Consider the following 27,736-nt stretch of genomic DNA (forward strand, 5'->3'; position numbering starts at 1 on the left):
AAAAATACAGTGGTTCATTTTATCCTAGAAGTTTAATAACAAGGGGGCAAACTGGCTTAGTAAAAAGAGCTTGGGCTTTGGAGATTTGCAGTCCTGGGTTTGAATCTCTGCCCCATTACTTAATAACTTAATAATAATGATCAGCGACTTCCCTGGTGGCACAGTGGTTAAGAATCTGCCTGCCAATGCAGGGGACACGGGTTTGAGCCCTGGTCTGGGAAAATCCCACATGCCGTGCAGCAACTAAGCCCGTGCGCCACAACTACTGAGCCTGCGCTCTAGAGCCCGCAAGCCACAACTACTGAGCCCGCACGCCACAACTACTGAAGCCCACACACCTAGAGCCCGTGCGCCACAACGAGAGAAGCCACTGCAATGAGAAGCCAGTGCATTGCAATGAAGAGTAGCCCCTGCTCACCGCAACTAGAGAAAGTCCACGCACGCAGCAACGAAGACCCAACGCAGCCGAAAATAAATAAATAAATAAATATTTAAATAAGTAAATTTGTAAAACATAATAATAATGATCGTTATTACTTACTGAGGGTTTACTCTGTGCTAGGCACATGTGTTATCTCATTTCATCTTCACAACTTCCCTATGAAGCGAGTATTGTTATTCTCTTCAATTTACAGATGAAAAAACTGAGGCACAGAAAGGTGAAGGAACTTGTCCAAAGCCACACAGATAGCAATGGAGGTGGGGGGACGGGGGGGGTGGCCAAATTCAAACCCAAGTAGTGTGGCTCCAGAGAATGTGTGAACATGAGCAAGTTTCATCCTCTCTGACCCTCGGTTTCCTCATCTATAACATGAATATAACGATCCCTATACTGCAAGACTGGAAGCAAAAAGAGATGTCGGAAGACTCCCAGACATTTAGTATGTGCATGAGCAGTAATAGCGATTATTACTAATTTTAGTTAAATGAATTAATAACAGTAGAAGCTCATTTTCACACAACTGAGGACAATGTGAGTTGAGTCACTCCCTACCGTAAAAGATTGTTCTGTACTATGTGGTATATATATTACAGAATGAAACACAGAAGTAGGAGTTAGAGAAGCCATGTGCTGCCTCTGTGATGTAGGGCAAGAAGCCGTGTGAACTTAGATAAGTTACTCATCCTCTCCAGGCTGCACCGTGTTATTAACTAAGGGATGGGGCGGGACCACTTTATCCCTGAGGTCCCGTTGTAGCCAGCAGTCTGGAATGCAGGTTCAGCTCCTGGTTCCTGCCAAGACGGGTCCTAGTTATAAATTTCTCTTTATTGATTTGCCTTCCCATTCTCATGAGTGCTAAGCCTTTAGAAGCCTTTTGAAAAATATTAATTCAGTGGGGTGCTGAGGAAGTATATTTAAGAGAACATCTCAACCCTCAAATATAGGAACATTTAGCATGTTTATGTCCTTGATACTCTTCAGGAGACATGAACTAGAATACTAAAAATAACACTGAAGAACTGAAGCGGTTACCATGATGAAAACCCACAACTTAGTCCCTAGCTTTCTTTAGCAATTGGGGGGGATTGATAGACTATCCTGTTGTCTGTGTCTGCTTTGATTTTTCAGGAGTAGGTTTAATGACAGAATTTAATTAAGCTTCATAGAAGAAAACAATTTTTCTGTATCTGACATTGCATGGAGAACTTTTAGAATACTTTGCTGAAATTCCCCCAAAGTCATGAAATAACAATCTTACCAGAAGGTGATAACAAACTGGAATTATCAGCATGCTCTGTTGACGAAAAAGGTGATTTAAAGTTAGTTTAGTTTGTAGATTAAACAACAGGGAGCTACTGTATAATACAGGGAATTATTACAGTATCTTGTAATAACCTATAATGGAAAAGAATCTGAAACAGAATATATATATATATCTGAATCACTGTGCTGTACACCTGAAACTAACACAACATTATTGTAAATCAACTATACTTCAATAAAAAATGTAAAAGTAAATAAAATTAGTTTGTACATGAATTTGTAGGAGATTAACATCTTTAACGGCAGTGAATGTAAAATGAGTTGCAAATAGCTACCAAGAGAGGGCAGTATGTTAATTTACTATTATTTTCAACAGCCTAACCAGTTCTTTCAATTCTCCACAAAGACATATCTCTGGTGAAGCAATTCTTCCAATTTAACTGTTGATGGTACTCTACATATTTTGTTATATAATGGTTTAGTACATTTTGAAATAAAAATGATGACTAAGAACTTTGGTTGTTGGCAAATGTTCATTAGAATGTGTAAATGCATACATCTGCATAAATTAAACTTCCCGTAACTGTACTTCTTTTTATACCTATTAGCGCAGACTTTATACCTTTAATTAAGCCAATCAGACACCTCTGGGTATATAAACTACAAGAACTGCTGTGTTATTTATTTTGGGAGGATGCTAGATTCCTTAAAAGAAAAGTAATTCTATTTTTTTCTCTATGAAAAATAATACACTTATTGGAGAAACTTCAGAAATTACAGATAAACAAAAAGAAGAAAATTAAAACCACCTATAATTTCACCACCCAGACATAAATGACATTAACGTTGTGACATATATTCTTTTCTCTTTCTATGTGTTAATGTATACCTACATATGAATATAAATATATGAATGTGTGTGTATACATATGTACTTATATGTACGATGAGAAAGATCATATCACTTAAAACTATTTGTAACCTGGCTTTTCTCATGACACTATATCCTGAACATTGTTCTATATCATTAAATAATTTTCCCCAATACCATTTTGTAATGACTGCATAGCATTTCATTGATTGGATGTACCATTAATTTATATAACAAATTTCCTTTTGATGGACATTTTAGTGTGCACCGTTTTTCATGATTACAAACAACGCTGCAAGAAATCCTCTTGGTAAATTTTTGCATTCATACTTGCTATTTCTTTCAGAAATTCCATGAATTTTGATTGCCAAGATGCCTTACAGAAAACAAACTAATTTATACCGCTCTTTGCAGTACATCAGAGTGTTACTTTCCCAAACTCTCACCCAATGGGGTATTACCTTATAAATTCTTAAACTGTTTTTAATTACAAAGGAATGGTTATTTCCATAGTGGTATCTTGAGATACAATTAAAAAGAAAGAATAAGTATATTTAGAAACTAAAATTGCACAGTGAAACATACCTGGTAGCTTCCAGGAGCCTATTTTCCTTAAATGGTGGTAGGGTACTGATTATTTTCTGGTATAATTAAAACACAGTTCTTCTTGAAAGCAGGACTGAATGAGTGCTCCAGTGGTTAGCGCAGAGTAGTTAGTGTCCTGATGCCCTAATTTAATTGGCATTGCCTCTTCTTAGTCTCTGTCCTTCAATATATCCCTCACGCTACCTTAAATATCCCACCAATCAAAGAGTCCGTTGAATTAACAGGAGTTTAATTTTGAGAATGCTCCTGGGAGCACTAAGGGGAAATCAGTCATTCACAGCTTAGTACGAATTAATTCCAATTGGCTGAAGTCTTCTGATTATGTAGCAAAGACCTACCATACTGGGCCATGTTGAAAATTTCCGGGAAGAATCAACATTCAATATGGGCTACTTGAAAATGACACATCAGTTTAGGCAGGTGAGGTAGAGTGGTGTGGGAGCGTGGCACAAACAGGGAACAGCATGAAGGCACTGAGGAAGAGTTGAGTACGAGGGAAGAGGGATGGAGAGTGATGTTGAAGGGCAACAGGGGCTAATACTGCTTCCTTTTCAATTTTGCCCAGTGGCTGACCAGAATCACCAATTGTTCAACCTTCTCCATTGCTAAATCCTTTGACAAGAGCTGTATACCCACAGGGAAAGGGGCTCATCTGAGTTTTACCTCTTTCTTAGATGCTAGAGGAAATGGACAACCCAAGGGTAATAGGAGAGCCAGAGTAGAGAAGGAACTTTCCTGGTTGGCCATCCCTGGGTAGACAGGTTTGATAGGCATGGATTCACAATCAAGAGGTAAAACCTGATCAAAATATAGATCAGGGTTCCCCTGGTGGCACAGTGGTTGAGAGTCCGCCTGCAGATGCAGGGGGCGCGGGTTTGTGCCCCGGTCCGGGAGGATCCCACGTGCCGCGGAGCGGCTGGGCCCGTGAGCCATGGCCCGCGGAGCCTGCGCGTCCGGAGCCTGTGCTCTGCAACGGGAGAGGCCACAGCAGTGAGAGGCCCGCATAGAGCAAAAAAAAAAAAAACATAGATCAAGGGCCAGCCCAGCCCAGCCTACAGGGCTCCCAGCAGAAACCTACACTGATGAAGGGAGGGAACCCAGTAAATAAAAGTTAAAGGTTTTTAAATTGTTATTGTCCGCTTTTTCTCTTTTGGCATTTTTTTTCTTCTAGGGGCCCGATTACTCAGTGACTAACATTTTATTCACTTTTTCTGTCTCTCATTATAATGCTCCACATCACTCCTCTTGGTGCCACATAGAGACGTCCCATAGGCCTTACATTTTCCTGAGTATCAGCCTCTGTTTCTCTTGGGCTCTTTCCTAACTCACTTCTCATTTGTTAAAACCAAGGAGGTGGTCGGCATTTCCAGTGAGTCATATATTTGAGTTCCATGTCACTCTTAGGAGACAAAACATTTCCATTGTTAAAAAGATTCGCAAGCAAAGAAAGGAAAAACATTTAAATTTTTCAGATTTTCCTTTGGAAACTTACAAAGAGCAAACTTTAAAGCATTATTCATTTATTGAAGTCTCGATTTAAATCCATAAATAAAATTGTGAGCTGTCTATAAAATTTACTCAATATGACTCCTTAGTGATTTTTTAAAACAAAGTCCGTATATTGCAATTATGATGACCAGGAGTTTGGCATGCCTAAGCTTCGAATGGATGCCAAACAGAGGAACTGGCAACTCAAGAAAGTGGCCCCCCTCGACGGGGTCTCTTTCCCTACATCGCCTCCCTGGCACATTCTTTCAAATTTACTGCTACCACCTCCCCAAATCCAATCCCACATGATCAAGTGTGGTCTGAGCACTGCCATGTGAATGCCTTACTGTCATTGCCTCTCCAACCCCATATATCCAAGACCTTGTCCCCCATCGCCCCACAGCATTTCCATATCATTCTTGAATTTGACGGACCTCTGGTAACACCAGCCAAACAACTGAAACTGGAAAACTCAGTATATTAGTTTCCTGTTGCTGCTGTAACAAATTACCATGAACTTAGTGGTTTAAGACAATGCAAACTTGTTACGTTAGAGTTCTGTAGGTCTGTAGGTCATTAGTCCAACATGGGTCTCACCAGACTAAAATCAGGGTGTCAACAGCCTGCACACCTTTCTGGAGGCTCTGGGGGAGAACCTGTGTCCTCCTTATTTGGATAACTGGCAGAATTCAGTTCCTTGCAGTTGGAGGACCTAGGTCCTCATTTTCTTGCTGGCTATAAATTGAGGGCCATTCCTCGATTCTAGAAGCCACCCACATTTCTTGGCCCCATTCCTCCATCTTCAAAGCTAGCAACAGTGGGATGGGGTAGGGGGAGTCCTTCTCATGCAGCATCCGTCTGACTCACTCTTCTGCCTTCCTCTTCCACTTTTAAGAACTCGAGTGATTAGACCGGACGCACTCAGGCAATCCACGATCACCTCCCCATCTCCCAGTCCTGAGCTTTAATTTGCAAAATCCCTTTTATCGTGTAAGGCAACATAGTTACAGGTTTGAGGCATTAGAAGGGGACATCTTTGGGGAGCCATTATTCTTCCTACATACTCAAAAATCCAGTTTTTTTAAATTATGGGGAATATGACTTGCAAGGAACCACACTTTAGGAAGAAAAATCCCACAGGGGTTAAGTGAAGGGCCCAGAAAACTAGAGTCAGTTTCAGCAATACAGCTGAGTCTACAAACCAAAGGCTCACGCTCTGGCCATCGCTCCTGACTCCTCCTGTTCCCCACCTCCCATCCCACCCCCAGATTCCGTCATCCATCCTGTGAATTCTTCTCACCCTAACAGGGAGCTGTTGCAAGGATTAAAGAGAAATGATGTGTGTGATGACAGTAAGAGTGAACACTGATTGATGCTTCCTGTGAGCCAGGCTTAACACACGAAGAGCTTCATGCACATTTTATTATTTAAAATCAGCCAACGACTCTATGAAATATGTGGATTCCTTAGCATCAGTCCTTTTTAGCGCTTGAGAAACTGAGGCTGCGCAAGGTTCTGTGAATTGTTCCAGGCCTCCGTGGGAATTCACTGTAGAGCTGGGATACGAACCCAGGCAGTCTGACTTCAAAGCCTACCCTCTGGGCCTCTACTCTATCCTACCTCCAACGACAAACTGTGTGGACCATAAACTAGTACATAAAGGGAGGGTATTAATATTCCCTAATCTCTCTCTTACCTCTCCTTTCTTCCCATGCCCACTGCCCCCTTCTAAGCCCAGATCTTGATCGCCTCACACATAAGTGAAATATTAGAACCCGGAATCTTCTCATTGGCAAGGATCTTAACGTTCTTTGCGTCTGACTTCTCACCCAACTCAGTAAGCCATCCACCGAATGCACACCATTGGCTCCCAACCCCAACTCAGCTCCCCGACAAGTTCTATCTTGCCCACACAATGGAACTCACACTGAAGTTTTTGAAAGTCTGAATTACTTACCAACATTTAAGAATTAGGAGATTTCAAATAAAATTCCAAATTCTTACCCTTCCAAAATTGGAAGTTTTAGATGACCCCTTTCTGTCAGCTCTCCAGCCCTCTAAAGCATGCCCTGGCATGAAACTGATGGAGATGGCTCTTTCCTCTTAGTATCTTAAGGTTTATTCATTGGCTCCACCATTCACTTGGCATTTGGACATATACTGTTAGGCACTGTTATTTAACTTTTCCACTGTATGTCTTGTTTTCCCAACTAAATGCTAAGCTGCTTGATTCTTTGTTATCCTCCAGGAATCCAGTGCAGGACTTTGCATTTTTGCATTGACTGATGACATCATTAAGGAGTCTCCAGCAGTCATGAATATACGACAGGTAGTTCAAGAGCAGCAATTTAATGCAAATATTGCAAGGGGTCAGGTCCCTGTGATACAAAGCACAGCAGGGGAAAGATGGGCAAAAGATCTGAGAGCAATGAGGCAGAGTCCATGAAGGAAAGACTTGAGAATACTTCTTAGATGGCTATGGTTCAGAATGTGTACTTTGGAATCATAGCTATAACTGCCAATCACAGCAGGTAGCTTGCTCAACAGATCTTCTAAACGTATACTAAAATGGCCATTCAACTGCTGTATCACAAACGTTGCCTACAGTAATGATCTCAATACCGTACCCTTTATCAACCTTTCCTCTTCCTAATGCCCTCTCCCTGCTCGCTCACTCCTGATTCCTGGGACCACCTCCCAAATAACCTGCACGCAAGACATACAAGGTCATGTCTGAGGGTTCTGAGGTTTTCATTTTTCTTCTGCTATTTGATATGTGGGAGATGTAAGACTTAAAGCGTCAGACAGTTGGTTCTCTTTACACCCAGCACATTCTCCCCAAAGTTGGACGGGAAAGATAAAGGCTTAATCTTCTAGGAGTGGATCTAAAGAGAATACAACTAGCCCCCCTTGCATGAACGTTTTAGAGCCAACTAAAATTTGTAATCCGGTGACAGTCCTCTGGATTGAATTACTGTTCCATAGAGAGATGATTCAAAACAAGGTGCCACGCCTAGGCACTCTTATACAGGAACCCCAAACAAAACAAAATTATTATGACAGTGGCTCTCCAGGGCTTGGGACAACAGACACTCTTACAAGAACTGTATTTTTCAGATTTTACTACAGAACCAACAAAATGACTGAAAACATTTCTACTTCGGCACAGCCAAAATGTGTTTACTTGAGCTGTGACCATCTCACGTCCCAGTGCTCAATAAATACTGACACAACGTTTTTATTAAACAATTGATAATGACATCCCTAAAGAAAACTTCACCTCCTAGCTGGTGGAATTTCCCAAAGTGCAAACGATTGGCAATTCTAGGTGGGCCTTGGCCAAAACGGGAAGTGGGTGAAACGTGGCCTTGATTCCCCAGCCCCTGGGTCTTGCTCCTCTCCCGTCCTCACACGGTACCACTCACCCGCCCTCTTGCCCCTTAACCCCTCCAGAACTGATCTGACCTCTCTCAGAGGTTAACAGACAGTCCCTCCCTTGAGGATCTAGGAGATGCATTTTGGAGTGTCCATAAATGCCCTAGAATAGAATGCAAATTTGTGTGTATTCATATGTATTTTTTTCTGGGAACAGTAGAGTCCCAAAAGGGACTCTATTTTAAATTAACAAGCATGTATATAGCATTACTGTGACCAGGCACTTCATAAATATTAACTCATTTAGTCCTCATAACAACAATACGAGGCAAGTCACCCCATTTTACAGATGGGGAAACCGAGGCACAGGGAGGTCAAATAACGTGTGTAGTAAAGGGACAGAGCTAGGATCTGAGCCTAGGCTTTCCAGCCCCACTATACTGGGCTGCTTCTCATCTTGGGCTGTGGTCTAAAACAGTGAAGAGCCACTGACCTGCTGGCCACCCACTCCATTCCACTGGGAGGGATGTATACTTTAGGAAGGAGGAGAGCCTTGAAATAAACTGTTTCTGACAGGTGGGGGTTTTAGGGCATCATCCCCCCTTCCCAGCCCCCCTGAAGTTAGACACATAGACAGTAATCTAGGCTGCCCGTCAAGGCCAGTGCAGATAATGGAATATTTGGGTTGTGCTTTCCATTATAAAATACTAGCCACAACTTGGGTTCACTCTACTTCTGAAGGCTGGTAGCTTCTGGAGCTTTTTCAGTCTGAAAGGTAAATACTGCTTAGTGTTTCAGGGGGCAGGGAGGGAGAGAGGCAAACTGGCCTCTATTGAACACCTATTACAGTGGCATTATACCCATGCTTCTTCATGGAATCTCCCCACATGCCTGTGAAACATGGCCCTCTATCCAGACCTCATCTCCCCCTCCTCTGCCCTCACCCAACCACTCTGGTGTCCCTGCTGTTCCTCCAGCACACTGGGCATAGTCCCACCTCAGGGCCTTTGCACTTGCTGCTCCCTCTGCCTGAAATACTTTTCCCACAGAGAACCCCTTGGTTTGCCCTGCTGCCTCTTTCAAATGTTGCTCAAATATCACCTTCTCTGAGAGACTGATCCAGACCACTCTATTTAAAATCACAACACTTTCCCCCTTTGCCCGACCCTTTCCATCTCCTTACAACACTCCTTGCCATCCGAACAGTATGTATATATTTATGTATGCGTGTATTTATGTATGTGTGTACACACACACACACACACACACACACAGCCCTAAGAGGGGGTGTCTCCTAACATTCTGTGCCCTAGACCCCTCACTTGCCTCATCCAAGTCCCAGCCCTGTGTAGTATGTAAGATTTTGGGACTTCCCTCGTGATGCAGTGGTTAAGAATCCACCTGCCAATGCAGGGGACACGGGTTTGAGCCCTGGTCTGGGAAGATCCCACATGCCGCGGAGCAACTAAGCCCATGCGCCACAACTACTGAGCCTGGCTCTAGAGCCCGTAAGCCACAACTACTGAGCCCGTGCACCACAACTACTGAAGCCCACATGCCTAGAGTCCGTGCTATGCAACAAGAGAAGCCACCGCAATGAGAATCCCGTGCACCACAACGAAGAGTAGCCCCGGTTCGCCGCAACTAGAGAAAGCCTGCGCACAGCAATGAAGACCCAACGCAGCCAAAAAAGCAAATTTTTTGGCCCCCAAGAACCAATTTTCATTCCCATGGGGGCGAAGTGGCCCCCCATAGAGAATGCACACTCCAGGGCTATCTCCGTTTCCTCCCGAAGAGATCCAGCTTAAGGAAAGCAACATTTGCCTGGGTGCCCCTCTCCTCCTGGATCCCCGCTAGTGTCTTGGGTGATTCTGCTGTTAGTCAGCTGACATGTTCTTTCACTCCAAAGCACCTGTCATTTATGGGTAGTGAGAGTTCCCTGTGGTAGATGTTTAAGTGCAGAAGCACCTGGAAGTGGGGGGGTGGGGCACCAGTGGGTAGGGTACAGAAACTCTTCCAGTCTCCCTCAGATCACGCCACTCTTTGCCAGCTGACAGGTGAGCAGTGACCCCCTTGGCATCTTAGCTTAGGTTCTCCGGGGGTGCGGAGCCTAAGGTAAGGACTTGGCTGCACAATGGACTCCCCGTTCTCCCCAGCCCCTGGCACAGAACAATATTTTTTTTATATAGCTATGAAATAAACGGAGGAGGGTGATCTATAGTGGGACGGCCAGACAGCAGGCTACTGCAGTAGATTAGCCAAGACATGATGACGACTTGAACCGGTGCTTGGGAAGCTGGCATGAAGAGAGGTTCAACAGACACTTCTAAGGTAAGATGAGAGGATGTAGGGGATGTTGCGGTGAGGGAGAAGCAGAATAGTTAACCTGTCAAACCCCAACAGTGCAGGTGACATTGCTCTGAATCCCTCAAGTGCGGCAGGAAGGTTAACAAATAACAAATGTTGGCGAGGATGTAGAGAAAAGGGAACCCTCGTACAGTTGGTGGGAATGTATATTGGTGCAGCCACTGTGGAAAACAGTAGGGAGGTTTCTCAAAAAGCCAAAAATAGAACTACCATATGACCCAGCAATTCCACTCCTGGGTATATATCCAAAAAAACCCCAAAACCACTAATTCAAAAAATTCTGAAGCAATTAGAACAGATGGCCTATAGCTGTACTGTTCAATATGGTAGCCACTACCCACGTGTGGCTATTTAAAGTTAAATAAAATTTAAAATTCAGTTTCTCAGTCACATTTCAAGTGGCCAATGGCCACATGTGGTTGGTGGCTACTGTACTGGACACATATAGAACACCTCCATTATCACAAAAATTTCTATTAGATCATGCTGGTCTCTAGTGATGACGGCTATAGTTTTTACGGAGTTCTTACAACGTGTCAAATGCATTTCAGCCATCTGTTTTACATGCATTAACTCATTTAATCTGCATATAACTCTATGAGAGAGATACTGCTACTTTACAGATAAGGAAACTGAAGCACAATGATTAAATACCTTGGTACAGTCAGAGTTAATAAATGGAAGAGGTAAGACTTGACCCCAGGAAGTCCAGAGCCTGTAGTCTTAACCTTATACCACATTATGGAGGTCCCAGTGGCCTGGGTTGGCACAAAGGGAGTGGGCAGCTCTGGTGGAGTCTCCTGACTACAAATGGCTCTCTCCTGATTGGACAGTGATAATCTGGTAGTGCCCAGAATAGCCTCCTCCAGCTTTCTTAGATTGTATGAACCCGGGTTCATACATGATCTCAAGAAAGAAGGGATGCCTAGCCTATCCCACCCCACCTTCCAATGGCAGAATGAATGAGATGTACCAACTACCCTGCCTCATTAGTTAAGGTAAGGCAAGTTGCTACAATAAATAAACGCTGAAATCTCAGACACTTTAAAAAAAAAAAAGTTAATTTTCCAGGTGTGAAGTCCAATCAGCAGCCTAGAGTGGAGGGTAGGGTGGGACAGAGAGAGCAGCATCTGCTCCATGCAATCATTCAGGAACCCAGGCTGACAGAGGCGCTGCCATTTTCAACATGAAGATTCCAAGTTTGTTCTGGAGAGCAACATCCAGCCAGGCAAACAGGTGGGAGATTTTTTTTTTTTTTTTTTTTTTTGCAGTACGCGGGCCTCTCACTGTTGTGGCCTCTCCCGTTGCGGAGCGCAGGCTCCGGACGCGCAGGCTCAGCGGCCATGGCTCACGGGCCCAGCCGCTCCGCGGCATGTGGGATCTTCCCGGACCGGGGCACGAACCCGCGTCCCCTGCATCGGCAGGCGGACTCTCAACCACTGCGCCACCAGGTGGGAGCCCCAGGTGGGAGATTTTTAATGGCTAAGCCCGGAAGTGGCAAACATCATTTCTCCCCACACCCACTGGCCAGAACTCAGCCACATGGCCACTTCTAACTGCAAGGGAGGCTGGGAAATGTAGTCTAGCTGTGTGCTAAGGAAGAAAGCTTTGGTGAGCTGCCAGCCAGTCTCTGCCACATCAGACTTAATTTGAGTGTTGTAGAGTAATGATACCCATTAAACTAATGATAGGTCAAAATTAATGCTAAAATCACTCTCCCCAGTCATTTTCTCTCCAGTTCTTTGCCCTTATATTGACTAGGTCAAAAGTCAGGGAATCAGTATGAATCAGAGGAGGGGGAGTCCTTGCCACTCTGAGGCTGAATATGAATCCCCCCTTCTTTGTGCCTCACTTCCCCAGCTTTGCTCCTAGCTAACATCCATATCATGTTTTTTTCATAACCCCCAACTGTAGAACTCCTATGCGACAAACCAGTTCTGTAAACAGTGACATACTAGTAAAAGCCACAGAGAACGGCTGAATTATGGATATTCTTGCTGCATCCTTAGTTGAAAAAGTTGTATTTTTGAGTTCCCTCTGTTTTGAAGCCATGTAAACCTTAACCTCTGCTGTAGCACTTCTGGGTAGAAGATGCTTAGGAGGCCCTTAGGCCTCTGTACGTTGGCGGCTCCTGTTCTACTGTTTTCCCCTTCTATTGTCTTTGGCTTGTCATGAGCTTTGAAGTCTGATCTGGGACTCCTCACTTTTAATAATGTGTAGCTCTTGAGTTAGTAATCTCCATGTGGATTAAAGGCCCGTGTCCATGTAGTTCCAATGGATGAATGAGCATGCCTCCTTAACCAACTTTAAACGTGATTAAGAGACTAGGCTCTTGAGCGAGAGGTCCAGATCCTTGCTCTGCCTTGAGTAAGTTTCTGACATTTCTCTGCTTATATTTCTTCATCTGTAAAAATGGGGGTGATTACTTTGAATGAAATTATATTACATTTACAAAGTATTTTTATCACAGTTCCAACAGTAAGTTGTAATTATTATTTTTTTTAAAAAATGTTTATTCATTTATTTATTGGCTGCACTGGGTCTTTGTTGCTGCAAATGGGCTTTCTCTAGTTGCATCGAGCGGGGGCTACTCTTTATTGCGAAGCGCAGGCTTCTCATCACGGTGGCTTCTCTTGTTGCAGAGCATGGGCTCTAGGTGCGTGGGCTTCAGTAGTTGTGGCACGCGGCTCAGTAGTTGTGGCTCGTGGACCCTAGAGCTCAGGCTCAGTAGTTGTGGTGCACGGGCTTAGTTGCTCCACGGCATGTGGGGTCTTCCCAGACCAGGGTTCGAACCTGTGTCCCCTGCATTGGCAGACGAATTCTTAATCACTGCGCCACCAGGGAAGTCCCTGTAATTATTATTAATTCACTCTGCATGATTCTGTGTCTTTGGATAGTTTACCTTTATGTAATAAACTGTTTTTTTTTTTCTTAAACAACGAGATATCAGTAATTTGCAGAGGGGCGTTTTTAAAAAATCATAAAGATAGTTTCTTTCCAAGATTTGCATGTATGTGATTTCCATTCTAACTTTAAAACATTCCTATCTATTCACTAATGCTTGATTAGTGAGAATATCTATTACAACACTGTGTTCATCTAATTCAAGTTTCCATGGGTTAGCATCATAGGAAGACATCTCCTAGAAAGACCGTGGGGTTCCATCACTTTGTATTACACATCAGGAAATGGAAGTTCATAGAAATCCATTTCAGAGGTGAAGGAGACTTGAAGATGACCTAGTATAATATTGTAAATCCAGAAAAGTGGCAAAGGTAGTGACTTATACTATATTTCTTTACTTCAAAAATGGTTTATTTACCCACAATACACTGCATGAGAAAACAGAGTGTGATGTTTGCTTTGTTTGAAATTATATCTCTCCTGGTTTTCTACTACTGATCACAAACACTGGATGCAGTTATCTTTGTTGTCTTTGCTCAGCACAAAAATGGGAGGAAAATTTTACTTAAATAAACCATTTGAAAGATAGTATCTTTTAGGACTTGGAGTTCACTGGAAGAAAAGAATTACAACATAAGCCATAGGTCTGGAAAAGACTAAATACCAAACTAGTCCAAGCCCCTCAGTCTACAAGGGAGGAAAGAAGCTCAGAACATGAAGGGATTTGCCCAAAGCTTATTCACTTATTCCAATTTTTGAAGGCCAATTGTATGCCAGGCACTGGGGTTATAGCAGGAATAAAACCAAACCCCTGGCCTCAAACAGAGTCTACATTTTAGTGATATTATGCAACTCACTTGAAAGTTTTTAAATTCTACTTTGAAAAAAATCCTATGACTGAAAGTTCTTCAATAATTCAAACTCATCCCTCCTGCCTGTACACCAAAACCCAGAATTGGTTAGCCTTTACTGTGAATCCAAACCAGTAACCAGTGTAATGACAAGGCATATTTTACATTAGGAGCAAGGCAAAAAAGGCTACAGAGTTGAGACACAAGACAGCTATGTGTTCAGTCCTTGTTTATTCAATTAATCAGATAATTATAAGCAATTCTCATTTATTCATCAAAGCAACACCACCACCCATTTGATAGTTTTCATTTCTCTCGTCCTTAAATTAACAAAATTCTATACTATACTAAATACTAGAGCAACAAGAGAGTAACTTTTACTTTATGCTGTGTGCATTCCTGAAGGGAAAGAAGAGGGAAGGGTATAGGTCAAATAGGACACTGATGTTAAAAACAAACACAATTGGGCTTCCCTGGTGGTGCAGTGGTTGGGAGTCCGCCTGCCGATGCAGGGGACACAGGTTTGTGCCCTAGTCCAGGAAGATCCCACATGCCGCGGAGCGGCTGGGCCCGTGAGCCATGGCCGCTGAGCCTGCGCGTCCGGAGCCTGTGAGAGGGCCGTGTACCGCAAAAAAAAAAAAAAAAAAAAAAAAACACAATTGCCACAGACATTGTTGCAAAAGCACTCTCAATCTATCTTGATGGGTTTCTTTTACAGCGCTGTGATCTTGTGAACATGAGGCTTCTTGCCAAGATCAATCTGTTTCTTGTTATTTCCTTGAAGGAAAGCTGTACCCACATCAAGGTACATTTCAACAACATGTTCTCTTGGAACAACTTACTTCTTAACAGATTAAATCAGCGGAACTATTGCTTTTATTCCTCAGATCTCTCTTAATCTTTATCTAGTCCTTTGGAGGTACAAACCCATCCCAGGATAAATGAATATGGCAAAGTTTCAGTCAAAGTCATGTAAAAAAACATTTTCAACTGCTTCAGGGACTAAACACTGAGGAAGTGGTTAAGGACACAAGTTCTAAAATGCCACCACTTCTACTTTCCAGCTGTGTGAACTTGGAAGTGACTCAAACCGTCCAAGCCTCAGTTCCCTCATCTAGAAAATGAAGGATTAACACCTGACCGTAACTGTTATCAGGATTCACGGAGGTAACGCACGAAGCATTTGAAACGATGTGACACACAGTAAACCTTTGTAAAGTTAACTCTTAGATGTGTTAGAATGCTTTCAGAGGCAAGTCGCAGAACGTTCAGTTAAAAGTATCACAAACATTAAGGACATTCAATTAACCCACCTAACAATAACTCCAAAAGCAGACAGTTCTAAGGCTGGTCCTACAGCTCAGTGATGGCAACAAAGACCCAGGCCTTTTCCAGCCGTCGGTTCACTCAGCCTCAGGATACAGTTAGTTCAGGGACTCAACCTTTCAAAAACTCAGGTTATCTCCACTTTCTCCTTGCACTCCCTAGCTCCTCTCAGCGTTTTTAAGATGGCTACCACTGTTTCAGGCATCAAATCCAAACACGAAAATGTCTAGGCACAGCACTAGCCAATAGAACTTTCTACAATGATGGAAATATTCTATATCTGCACCGTCCAGTACGGCAACCACTAGCCCCATGTGAACACTGAACACTTGAGATGTGACTTAGTGTGACTGAGGAACTGAATTTTTAATTTCACTTAATTTTAATTAATTTAAATTTAAATAGCCACATGTGCCTAGTGGCTATCATATTGGACAGTGCGTGTCCAGAGTAAGAAGAGAAACTCTTTTTCATTGAGTCTCAGGAGTGGGGATGTTTTCCTAGAAGTCCCCCAGCAGATTTTCCCAGGTGTCTTTTTGGTCAAAAGTCAGTCACAGGGCTTCCCTGGTGGCGCAGTGGTTGAGAGTCCGCCTGCCGATGCAGGGGACACGGGTTCGTGCCCCGGTCCGGGAAGATCCCACACGCCGTGGAGCGGCTGGGCCCGTGAGCCATGGCCGCTGAGCCTGCGCGTCCGGAGCCTGTGCTCCGCAACGGGAGAGGCCACAACAGTGAGAGGCCCGCGTACCGCAAAAAAAAAAAAAAATTCAGTCACATACCCACTCCTAAATCAAATATTGGCAAGGAACAGCATTTCCACGGGTGGCTTAGAATAATCAGGATTTACTCCTGAGTGCGGAAAGAGGGGAGCACCCTACGAAGCCAGGCTTAGCCAGCAAGAAGAAAAGCAAGGAATGGGTGTAATATAAATGATCAGTACTAAGTGCCGTACCACTTCTGCACTGTCTAGATCAGGAAGGAGTCTGTAAACTACAGTCCATGGGCCAAGTCCAGCCCACCAACTGTATTTGCAAATAAAGTTCCACTGGCTCAAAGCCACACCTATTCATTTACATATTGTCTAGGGCCGCTTTTGAGCTGCATGGGCAGCACTGAGTAGTTGTCACAGAGGCCCGAAGGATCACAAAGCCAAATATTTATTATCTGGTTCTTTAAAGAAAAGTTTGCCAACCCCTCATTTAGAGGGACATTCCTCATGGCTAAAGTCACCCTTGTTAAAGATCTTGGCTAAAACATACTCCTATAACCAAAAGCAAGCACTTCGTGCAGGCTGGTGTACAAGAAAGAGTTCTGGAGAGCTGCTTTCAGCACCTTGATACTGTCTCTTGCTGGGTAACCTAGAAAAGTATCCTTTGCTGTGCGCTTCAGTCTTCTCATCAGCAAAGTGGGGATAATACAAACTTCTCCACCCACCTCAGGGGGACATGAGGAGATGATGTATGCCAAGGTGCTCTGTAGACCATGAAGACCTACAGAAATGTCCAGATGGGTTGCTACCGCTGTTCTTAATGTTCAGTGCTATGTGCTGTTGCCACTGGATCCTACAAAGAGACACTGGGACTTTTCCATGTGCAACAAGGCAAGGATAGCACTGGCAACTGGGAGATTTACCAGTCAGCAAAAGCCATGTCTGGAGCTTTTATCAATATGGAAATCAAGAGATTCACTGGCTTCACTGTAACTTTAAGAGCTTTCGAAATCACGTCAAGTTAAAAAAAGTAGTCTGGAGAAAATAGGACTTTTAAATTGTTTCCAATTTCATATTAGGAACTTTGAATAGGAGAGCAGCCTTAAAATGGGATTGCAGAGATGAGTGGTTCTTAGTTCGAGGCAAGACCTCAAGGATCCCCGGTATCCCAGGACAACAAATCAGGAATCCAAAGACTGATCCTACTGGGTAATCGAACTCACAATGTCAAAGTGTGAAGGACTCTTAACAGGCAATCAGCTGAGCCCCTTCATCACATGGAGGAAAGGAAATACATTCCTTAAGGGTAATTGGAGCCAATGTACAGCCACCTCACTGAGGTCTACACAAAAGTTTAGTGGAATATATGTTGTATCAGAACTCACTGGGTTCAGATAAGGATAATGCTGGTGGTATAAGCTGAGGAGAGCAGTCCATGTTTTAGTGTATCTCTAGGCTTTAGACTAGAGCCACAAATCAAAACCAACCAACCAGCCAGTTTATTGAGCACTTACTATGTGCTAACACTATGGAGGATATAGACAGGACCTGACCAGATATTCCTTCATACCTGCAAAGATAAAACCAGGAGGAGGAGCAGAATTCAGGATATCATGATGGCCTTCACCACTGCTAGCAGTGTCCTGACACATCCTAACTGTTCAGTATGGATGTTTTAGAGTTAGTATAAAATGTATAGACATACGGGGCTTCCCTGGTGGCGCAGTGGTTGGGAATCTGCCTGCCAATGCAGGGGACACGGGTTCGAGCCCTGGTCTGGGAAGATCCCACATGCCGCGGAGCAACTGCGCCCGCGAGCCACAACTACTGAGCCTGCGCGTCTGGAGCCTGTGCTCCGCAACAAGAGAGGCCGTGACAGTGAAAGCCCCGCGCACCGCGATGAAAAGTGGCCCCCGCTCGCTGCAACTAGAGAAAGCCCTCGCACAGAAACGAAGACCCAACACAGCCAAAACTAAAAATAAATAAATAAATAAATTTTTAAAAATCTTATAAAATGTATAGACATAATTTAGATGTACAAACAATAGTGACAATAAACAAATTAAAAAGAAATCCTTGAGCTTTCCTTTGATGTCTAGGATGACTCCATCTTGTTCTGGAGCCTCCATTCCAGAGGTACAGGAAAGGGATCCTTAAACCTGATGATTTAAGGTAGCTCTCTCTTCCGCTCTAAAATGGTCTCTAGGTAACTCAATGTCTTCCAGATAAATGTGCAGTCTTCGTTTTCCCTCCTCTTCCTTCTGGTAGTCAAGATGGCTTCCAGGTTAGGAATGGGGTGCCAGTGTTCTGCACAGTACGGAGAAAGGACCTACATCACCTCGTGCTGAGCCCTGGGTTCTCAAGGGTCTCTCCAGGGATCTCCCTCACCCTGCAGGGTTCCTGGGGGTCCAGCTGGCATCCACTGCTGAAGGCTGTGTCCAGTGTGCCCCATGTTCTCAGAATCCCACCCTGGCCTGGGGGTCCCTCTCTTGCTGACCTAGGTCCTCTCAGCTCTCACCACTGGGTGTCTGTCACATCCTCCATCTGGCCCCTGGTCTCAGCTGTCCACACCGTCATCTCTGCAGCCCTGTCCCTGCCCCTGGCTCTCAACAGAGCTACCCACTAGGAACACGAGGGCAATTTTGAATCCCTTCCCTGTCACACAAGAGATGAGAAAGACCTGGAGAGGACACCACCTCCAGCCTTCACTCTGCCTAAACACAGTGTGCCACCATTTCTCATCTCTGCCGCTGCCCCATGTTGACTTACAGTCCACTGTGAGGGGTTCTCATCCGGAGTTCTAAGTGGAAAGTGGGACACAATGTCCTCTGCTTTCAGTTTCCCCCTCAACCCATCTAGATTCTCTATCATTCCTTGTCACCACTTCTACCTGCCAGGGAAAGACTCAGGGCCCAGCAGAAGTGACCTCATGCCTGTGTGGAATTTTGGGGGCTTGGGAAATTGGCTGAGTATCAGATCAGCACTATGGTATTTATAATCGCAATTTTACAGATAGAAAAGTGAGAGACAAGGAGACCAGCACTGGGTTTGGAAAGAAGAACAAAGACTTGGATGGACAAAGCATGAGACGGTAAGAGGAGACAAGCCAGTGAGGCCTTGGACAAGGGGAATTAGAGAGAAATCTATCACTAGAAATGCCTTCAGCACAGAAAGATCTAGATCCAGCCCAGAAAGACAGTAAGTTGGGATTATAGCTCATGAGGTCACCAAACTGGCTCAAATGTGTACTTGTTTCCAAATGGGGACGACAACTCCACAAGAATGAAATTATAACCATCTTCCACTAATATGTCATCTCACGCTCTGGAAAACAGTTGTACCTAAAAGAAGACCTTCTTGGAAGACAAAAAAAAGCAGTGGAAGAAAGGAAGGGAGGGAGGGAGGGAGGGAGGGAGGAAGAAAAGAAAAGAGGTATTGGCACAGCCCAAGAGAGCTAGAGGCTAGAGATAAGTTACCTGCCAAAACTTATTTGGGCTTCTGGTAGACCACGAATGACTCCCTCGAACATCACCAAATTACACAACTGGAAGTGTCAAGGTCTAAGGGTTTTCTCTGTTGGTCAGTAGCCTAACAAGAGAGTGTCAGTCCAGGGAGAAGATATGGGGATATATGTATATGTATAGCTGATTCACTTTGTTATACAGCAGAAACTAACACACCATTGTAAAGCAATTATACTCCAATAAAGATGTTAAAAAAAAAAAAAAAGGGAGTGTCAGTCCGATCCCTCCTCACTGTCAAGAGCCACTGAGTCATCTCTCAGGCTTCCAGGGCGAAGCTACTGTGTTTGCAGTCCAGATACCCCAGAGCCAGGGGCAACGGCTGCTCCCTGGCAGTCTACTTCAGGCTCCCTCTCCCTCTTCTCTCCGTGCCTCAGTGCCACGTTCATTCAGTCTTCACTTACTGGGCAACCTGGTATAGTATGAACAGTACGGGCTACTGATTCCAATGGGGGATCCTCCAAGCTGTGTGACTCTGGGCAAACGACTTACTCTCTTAGACACTCAGTTTCTTCATCTGCAAACTGAGACTTAAAATATCTACCATGAAGAGTTTTTGTGAGGATTAAATGAGATGATCTACATCACGGCCTGCCCCAGAGCAGGCCCTCTGCCTGCTTTCACCCCATTAGTTTCCCACCCACCTCGCCAAATCTTCATTCTCCCTTCTCACCTGGCACAGACCATGTGCTGAAACGACTCATGACGCAAAGGAAGTACATCATGACATGATACGAAGTGACAAGCATAAAAAGACATGGATAAACAGAAAAGGGAGCACTGGCAGAAGAAATTTAATTCTTATGAAGACGTGAGGGGAGGTTTCATAGAGGCAGTAATACTGGGCTGGACTTGGAAAATGAGTGTGTTTCCAAATGGGGATGACCCCAGGAAGCAGAGGGAGGGAGTAGGGGAGTGAGGTAGGGAAGAGAGTAAAGCCAATAATGGGTACATTAATTAGCACACTGCTACTATGGGCAACTGTGGCCCAATCCAACAATCTCCTAGGTGTATAGAACACACCTTAGCATTGTCCCACCAAGGGACAAGGAAGCTGGCATAGGTAAACACGAACTCCCATTCTTCACTGCTTTGGGGTATTAACTCTCCGGCACTACTAGCTTGTTCCATGTACAGGCCAAGCATGGGCGTATGGGTACAGATCATTCTCAGTCAGGGAGACATGGGAGCCACCAGCATGTGCAGGATCTGTCTCTAGGTGACCTCTGGGTGGGCCAGGGGGAGATGGGCAGTGCACCAATAGCATCTGCTACAGGTGGCTTAACATTTAACTAGACTCACCCACGGATTTGGCCAAAGGCCATATGTTAAAGCCCTATAGCACTGACTCACGCTTCAGGATTTAGTTACAGTTTGTACTGTTCTCATGTGTCATAGTCATGTCCCTCCAACTGGAGTGTAAATTTCCTGGAGTCAGAGATGATGTCCTCTGAGCAGCCAGTAATGCTAGGCACACAGCAGGCACTCATTACCATGCAACTGATTAGCCAGTGTAGAAGTAGCAGGTCCCCTTGGCCTTCACCAAAGACCAGACCTAAGCCATCCTGAACCGAAAAGAACCTGCCTCAGTCCAAAGCTCTTCAGAGAGATGATGCCTATAAGCCATCTGGATGATCCAGTCCACTATCCAGTCCAAAAGTGGATTCCACCTTGATGTTTAACCTACAGCTACACAACCACCAAGCACAGTACACAACCTAGTGTAGCAGAGAGGTTAAGAATGCTGAAGACAGGATAGCGTAGTGGCTAAACACACAAACTTTGGGTCAGATGGCCTGAGTTCGAATTGCAACTCTGCAACCAAAATGTTTAACCTAGGGCAAGTTGCTTACCTTCTTTGCGCCTCGGTTTCCTGTAAGTCTGTAAAACGGAGCCTAATACTAGTGCCTACTTCAAAGAACAGCGGCTGGCACAGGTAAATATTATCAAAGTGATTATTAAATAACATGAATACTCTTAGATGGAGTTCTGAAAGACAATAACGAACTCCTATTTAGCCCTTTCCAGATCCCAAAACACTTCATTCAGAAAAACCTTTGCATATGCAATGTTAAATGTTATATGTCAATAAAGCTAGAAAAAGAAACATAGAAAAGAAAAAGAAAAACCTTTGCCATCATGGAGGTTCTTTTTCTTTCTTTTTTTTTTTTTTTAATCATATATTGAGCCTTAACAAGAGCCCAGGGCTTCCCTGGTGGCGCAGTGGTTAAGAATCCACCTGCCAATGCAGGGGACACAGGTTCAAGCCCTGCTCTGGGAAGATCCCACATGCCACGGAGCAACTAAGCCCATGTGCCACAACTACTGAGCCTGCGCTCTAGAGCCCGTGAGCCACAACTACTGAGCCCACGTGCCACAACTACTGAAGCCCACACACCTAGAGCCCGTGCTCCGCAACAAGAGAAGTCACCACAGTGAGAAGCCTGCGCACCACAAGGAAGAGGAGCCCCCGCTCGCCGCAACTAGAGGAAGCCCGTGCACAGCAACGAAGACCCAACGCAGCCAAATATAAATAAATAAAATATTTTAAAAAATAAAAGATAAATAAATAATGTTTAAAAAAAACAAAAAACAAGAGCCCACTGGGGGAGCTCAGGATTACACTCATTTTGAAGATGAGGAAATAGAGTCCCATGTCAGTCTACTGGCAAATAGAGATCATACAAATAGCAGGTGGCAGGCACAGGGAGGGCTCTAACTCTAGATCTCACCACCTTTCTACTATATCATGGGGCACAGTAATGTTTCAGCCAATTCTTTAAGACTGTGGCTCTCTGAGAATGCATCAGCATCACCTGGAGGGATGGTTAAAGCACAGACCGCTGGACCCCACCCTCAGAGTTTCCAATTCAGCAGGTCTAGGCTGGGCCTGAGAATCTGCACTTCTAAAAAGCTCCCAGGTGATGCTGATGTTGCTTGTCTGGGGGCCACACTCTGAGAACCACTGCCTTAAGAAATCAATTCATCAGAGAGCCAGAGCAAGAAATACACTCAGCGACCTTAGCATCCACACAGGTTTTCCCTACTCAGGCTGGTTTCAGAGCCATGAAACTCTCATGTGTACCTGCCCCATTTTCATAATTTTTTGTGTGTGTGTGGTACGCTAGCCTCTTACTGTTGTGGCCTCTCCCGTTGCGGAGCACAGGCTCCGGACGCGCAGGCTCAGCGGCCATGGCTCATGGGCCCAGCTGCTCCGCGGCATGTGGGATCCTCCCGGACCGGGGCACGAACCCGTGTCCTGCATCGGCAGGCAGACTCCCAACCACTGCGCCACCAGGGAAGCCCTCAACTGTGTTTTAATCTGTTGCAAGTTTTCCATTTAGTTTGTGTTCATCTGTGTGTGTCTGTTGTATTTATGCCGTTGTTTGCTGCTAGTAGATATTTGCTTTATCCAACAAAGATTCCTTGGTCTTGCAACTCTCTTCTAAATAAGTAAGGTATTTCTCTGTATGTCCTTAATAATGTCTTCTTAAATACTGATTTTTTATATTTGCATAGCACTGTATTCTTTTGGCAGTTGTACTCAAAGATATTGCAGCCCTGGGGTTTCTGGATTTTTTATCGCCTTCCTCAGGTACCTTTTCCCATTCTCACATAAGCTTCTAAGGATCCTCTTTTCTGAAATGGATGCTGCTTCATTAGGGTGATTCTCTATCTCCCTTAAATTTCCATGCAGAAGTGCCTTCGAGTAGGTACTTTTAAAAACAAATAGGGGCTTCCCTGGTGGTGTAGTGGTTGAGAGTCCACCTGCCGATGCAGGGGACACGGGTTCATACCCCGGTCCGAGAAGATCCCACATGCCGCGGAGTGGCTGGACCCGTGAGCCATGGCTGCTGAGCCTGCGCGTCCGGAGCTTGTGCTCCGCAACGGGAGAGGCCACAACAGTGACAGGCCCGCATACCGCAAAAAAAAAGAAAAATAAATAAACACCAGAAATATACCCTCACATATATGGTCAATTAATTTTTGACCAAGGTGCCAAGACCACTCAGTGGGGAAAAGACAGTGTTTTCAACAAATGGTACTGGGAAAACTGGATATCCACATGCAAAATAATAAAGTTGGATTCTTACCTTACAACATATACAAAATGAACTCAAAATGGATCAAAGGACCTAAACATAAAAGCTAAAACTATAAAGTTCTTAGAAGAAAAATCGGGAAAAACCTTCATGACATTTCTTGGATATGACAGCAAAAACACAGGCAATAAAGTAAAAATAGACAAATTGGACTTCATCAAAATTAAAAACTTTTGTGCATCAAAGAACACTATTAAAAGAGTGAAAAGGGACTCCCTGGTGGCGTAGTGGTTAAGAATCTGCCTGCCAATGCAGGGGACACGGGTTTGATCCCTGGTCCAGGAAGATCCCACATCCTGTGGAGCAACTAAGCCTGTGCGCCACAACTACTGAGCCTGTGTGCTGCAACTACTGAAGCCCGTGTGCTCTAGGGCCCGTGCTCCACAACAAGAGGAGCCACCACAATGAGAAGCCCGCAGACTGCAATGAAGAGTAGCCCGCACACCGCAATGAAGAGTAGCCCCTGCTTGCCACAACTAAAGAAAGCCCGTGCACAGCAACGAAGACCCAACGCAGCCAAAAAGAAAGAAGAGTGAAAAGACAACTCACAGAAGGGGGAAAATATTTTCAAATCATATATATAATAAAGGATTAGTATCCTGAATATATAATGAACTCCTAAAACTCAATGACAACAGAAAACTCCAAACAACCCAATTCAAAAATGGACCAAAGATTCGAATAGTCATTTCTCTAAAGAAGACACACAAATGACTAGTAAGCACATGAAAACATGTTCAAAATCACTAATCATTAAGGAAATGCAAATAAAAACCACAATGATACCATTTCACATCCATTATCAAAACAACAGAAAATAACAAGTGTTGGTGAGGATATCGAAAAATTGGAATCCTGTGCCTTGCTGGTGAGAATGTTAAATGGTGCAGCCTCTGTGGGAAACAGTTGGGCAGATCCTCAAAAAGTTAAACATAGAATTACCATATGACCCAGCAATTCTACTCCTAGGTATATATACCCCAAAGAATTGAAAGAAGGGACTCAAACGGATACTTAAACACCAATGTTCACACTAGCATTATTTATAATAGCCAAAAGGTGGAAATAACCCAAATGTCCATCAACATTGAATAGATAAACAAAATGTGTACATACAATGGAGCATTATTCAGCCTTAAAAAGGAATGAAATTCTGGATCATGTTACAACATGGATGAACCTTGGAAACATGCTAAGGGAAATAAGCCAGACACAAGAGGATGAATATTGTATGATTCCTTATACTTACATGAGGTACCTAGAATAGGCAAAATCATAGAGACAGAAATAACAGAGGTTACCAGGGCCTGGGGGGAGGGGGGAAGGGAGGTTATTGCTTAATGGGTACAGAGTTCCTATTTGAGATGATGAAAATGTTCTGGAACTGGATAGTGGTGATGGTTGCACAAAACTGTGAATACATTTAATGGCAGTGAATTATATACTTAAAAATGGTGAAAATGGTAAGTTTTATGTTATGTTTTTTTTACCACAGTAAAACAATCCCAAATAAACACACACACACACACACACACACACACACACACACACACACACACACAGACAAAATAGGAAAAAGATGAAGGAAAATGGGCACCTTACCTTCCAGGGATGTAACCACAGTGACACGAAGACAAATGATGACAAGGAATATCTTGAACGTCAGTAAAAGTTCCTCAGGTCTCCCAACATGGCCACACTGCCTGCCAGAGAAAAGCATCCTGGAATAAAATAGAGGGACACATCATCACAGCTTTGCCATAATCACGACACGACAATGCCCAAAAGGCCAGTTCCTCAAGCAAGACAACCTGCAACCTGCTTCCTTTAAATTACTCTAGTCCAGAGAATTGGCAATGCCAGGTGGGCACTGGCTACAAAAAGCAAAACCCATGTTTATTACGGGAGGCCCATCCAGTGGGATATTATAATAAAAATGATAAGCAAGGTAGTCCATGTAGATTTATGGGAAACATCAACACATGCAAAATATCAAGAAAAGAATTTAAAAACACAAAATGCTGAGTATATATAATGATTACCACTATATAAAGGCTGGTTAAAAACTATGCTAAGAATCAGAAGAGGTCACAGAATCTTATAAATGATCTATCCCATTTATGTCATACCGTAAAAGGATGGGGGTGTTGCATTTCCTCTTTATTATATGTTAATTCATTATCATCGCTTACATTTTTAGTAGTGGGGAGGGCAGAGTCAACATTTTTTAAAAAGTGAAGTTTATATCAATACTGAATTTTAAAGTCTCATTTACCATTCGTTTATTCATTTCGTTCCAACGAATAATCATCAAGGGCCAATATATACCAGATGAGATGTGTGGGTTAACTAGGCAGCAACTAGATGAAATACACATGGGGGAGGTGGGGCAGAGGCTGAGAGGAGCTCGGCACGTGGAGAAAACTGCAGATGCTAAGGCTGCGTGCGTCCGTTCCTCTCCCGATGGAGGAGTTGGCCAACGGAACCCCGTGACAGGCAGTCAGCACCAGCAGCAGGCGCTGGCGGGGGATACTGAGGGAGGAAGAAGCCAGCGAGGAAATCACACGCCACCCACGGGGCTCGGGCAGTGAGAGCCCACGGAGCAGGCTCCTTCTACATGGCCACAGGGGAAGGGGCCGGGACAGACCAGGCCGCGTGTTCTCAGCTGGCAGAGCTCCTGGCCACAGGGCACCCAAGCACCTAGCCACCACTGCAGCTTCTGTTGGCCTGAGATAGAGTGTGCAGGCACCGCGGTGAAGGCTAAAGAGCATGGGATCAAAGGTCCTGGCTCTGCCACACAATGTCTGAGTGACTCTGGATAAGTTATTTCCGATGGCCAAGATTCCCCATCTAGCGAACTGTGATAATAGCACCAGCCTGATAGTGTCGCTGTGGTGAGTAAACAAGAGATCTGGGCACAGGGGCTGACACTGTGAAGGCACTATAAATGCTAGCTAGACCCTTCAGTCAGTCAACAAATAGCTTTTTTTTTTTTTTTTTTTTTTTTGCAGTACGCGGGCCTCTCACTGTTGTGGCCTCTCCCGTTGTGGAGCACAGGCTCCGGACGCGCAGGTTCAGCGGCCATGGCTCACGGGCATAACCGCTCCGCGGCATGTGGGATCTTCCCGGACCGGGGCACGAACCCGTGTCCCCTGCATCGGCAAGCAGACTCTGAACCACTGCGCCACCAGGGAAGCCCAACAAATAGCTATTTTGTACCTCATATGTGCAGGGTAAGATAGTGCAGGGATTGCAGGGATAAGGACACAGAAAGGTGGGAATAAATCACGATTTCTCAGTCTCCAGGAAAAGCTGGCAATCTTTAAGAATCCTATAATTTAACAGCCATCGCCGGTACCAGAGGAATGATTCTTTCCTTGGACAAGGCATGATAACGTCTTAGAGCAGGAAGTGAATCCTTCTCCTTCCAAAGAGGACTTCTATTTTTAAAATCAATACTGTAAATTGTATTATATATTAATAACACACTATGTTAATAAATTATAAAGTGCCTCTGGTTTCTCTCCAGCACTTTCATCCTCTCTGTGTTCATAATGGCATATTACTGACCCTCCCGAATGAGTCACTTGAATGATAACGTCGTTGTGCAAAGATAAAGCAATGTCTCTCTGGAGGAAAATTTAAGTGTCTACTACAGCTACACACAATAATAATGATGAATCTCTGAAATACAATGTTAGATAAAGGAGCCAGACATAAAGGAATGCACGTTGTCCATGATCCCATTCAGATGAGGAACAAAAGCAGGCAAAACTAATCGATGGAATGAGGGTGGGAGCATGGTTATCCTTGGAAGCGGGCAGAGGATACAACAATTAGAAGTGGGCTCAGTGCGGCTTCTGAGGTTCAGGTAGTATTCTGTGTGCTGGTTACATGGTGTGTTCAGTTTCTG

General features: G+C 44.2%; 1 protein-coding gene across 9 annotated transcripts in view; it reads right to left on the minus strand.

Annotated features, from left to right (window-relative positions):
• Positions 1-25,543, minus strand: part of ADGRG2 (adhesion G protein-coupled receptor G2) — a 70,624-nt gene extending 45,081 nt beyond the window's left edge. For all 9 annotated transcript variants that reach the window (XM_065900661.1, XM_065900659.1, XM_065900660.1 and 6 more), the window contains exons 1-2: positions 25,426-25,543; positions 1,701-1,736 (exon numbers count right to left, since the gene is read on the minus strand). In XM_065900661.1, coding sequence (XP_065756733.1) covers positions 1,701-1,736; positions 25,426-25,543 — 154 coding nt within the window. The remainder of the gene's footprint in view (positions 1-1,700; positions 1,737-25,425) is intronic.
• Positions 25,544-27,736: the final 2,193 nt, after the last annotated feature.

This window comes from Phocoena phocoena, chromosome X (assembly GCF_963924675.1).
Source record: "Phocoena phocoena chromosome X, mPhoPho1.1, whole genome shotgun sequence".
Taxonomy (NCBI): Eukaryota; Metazoa; Chordata; class Mammalia; order Artiodactyla; family Phocoenidae; genus Phocoena; species Phocoena phocoena.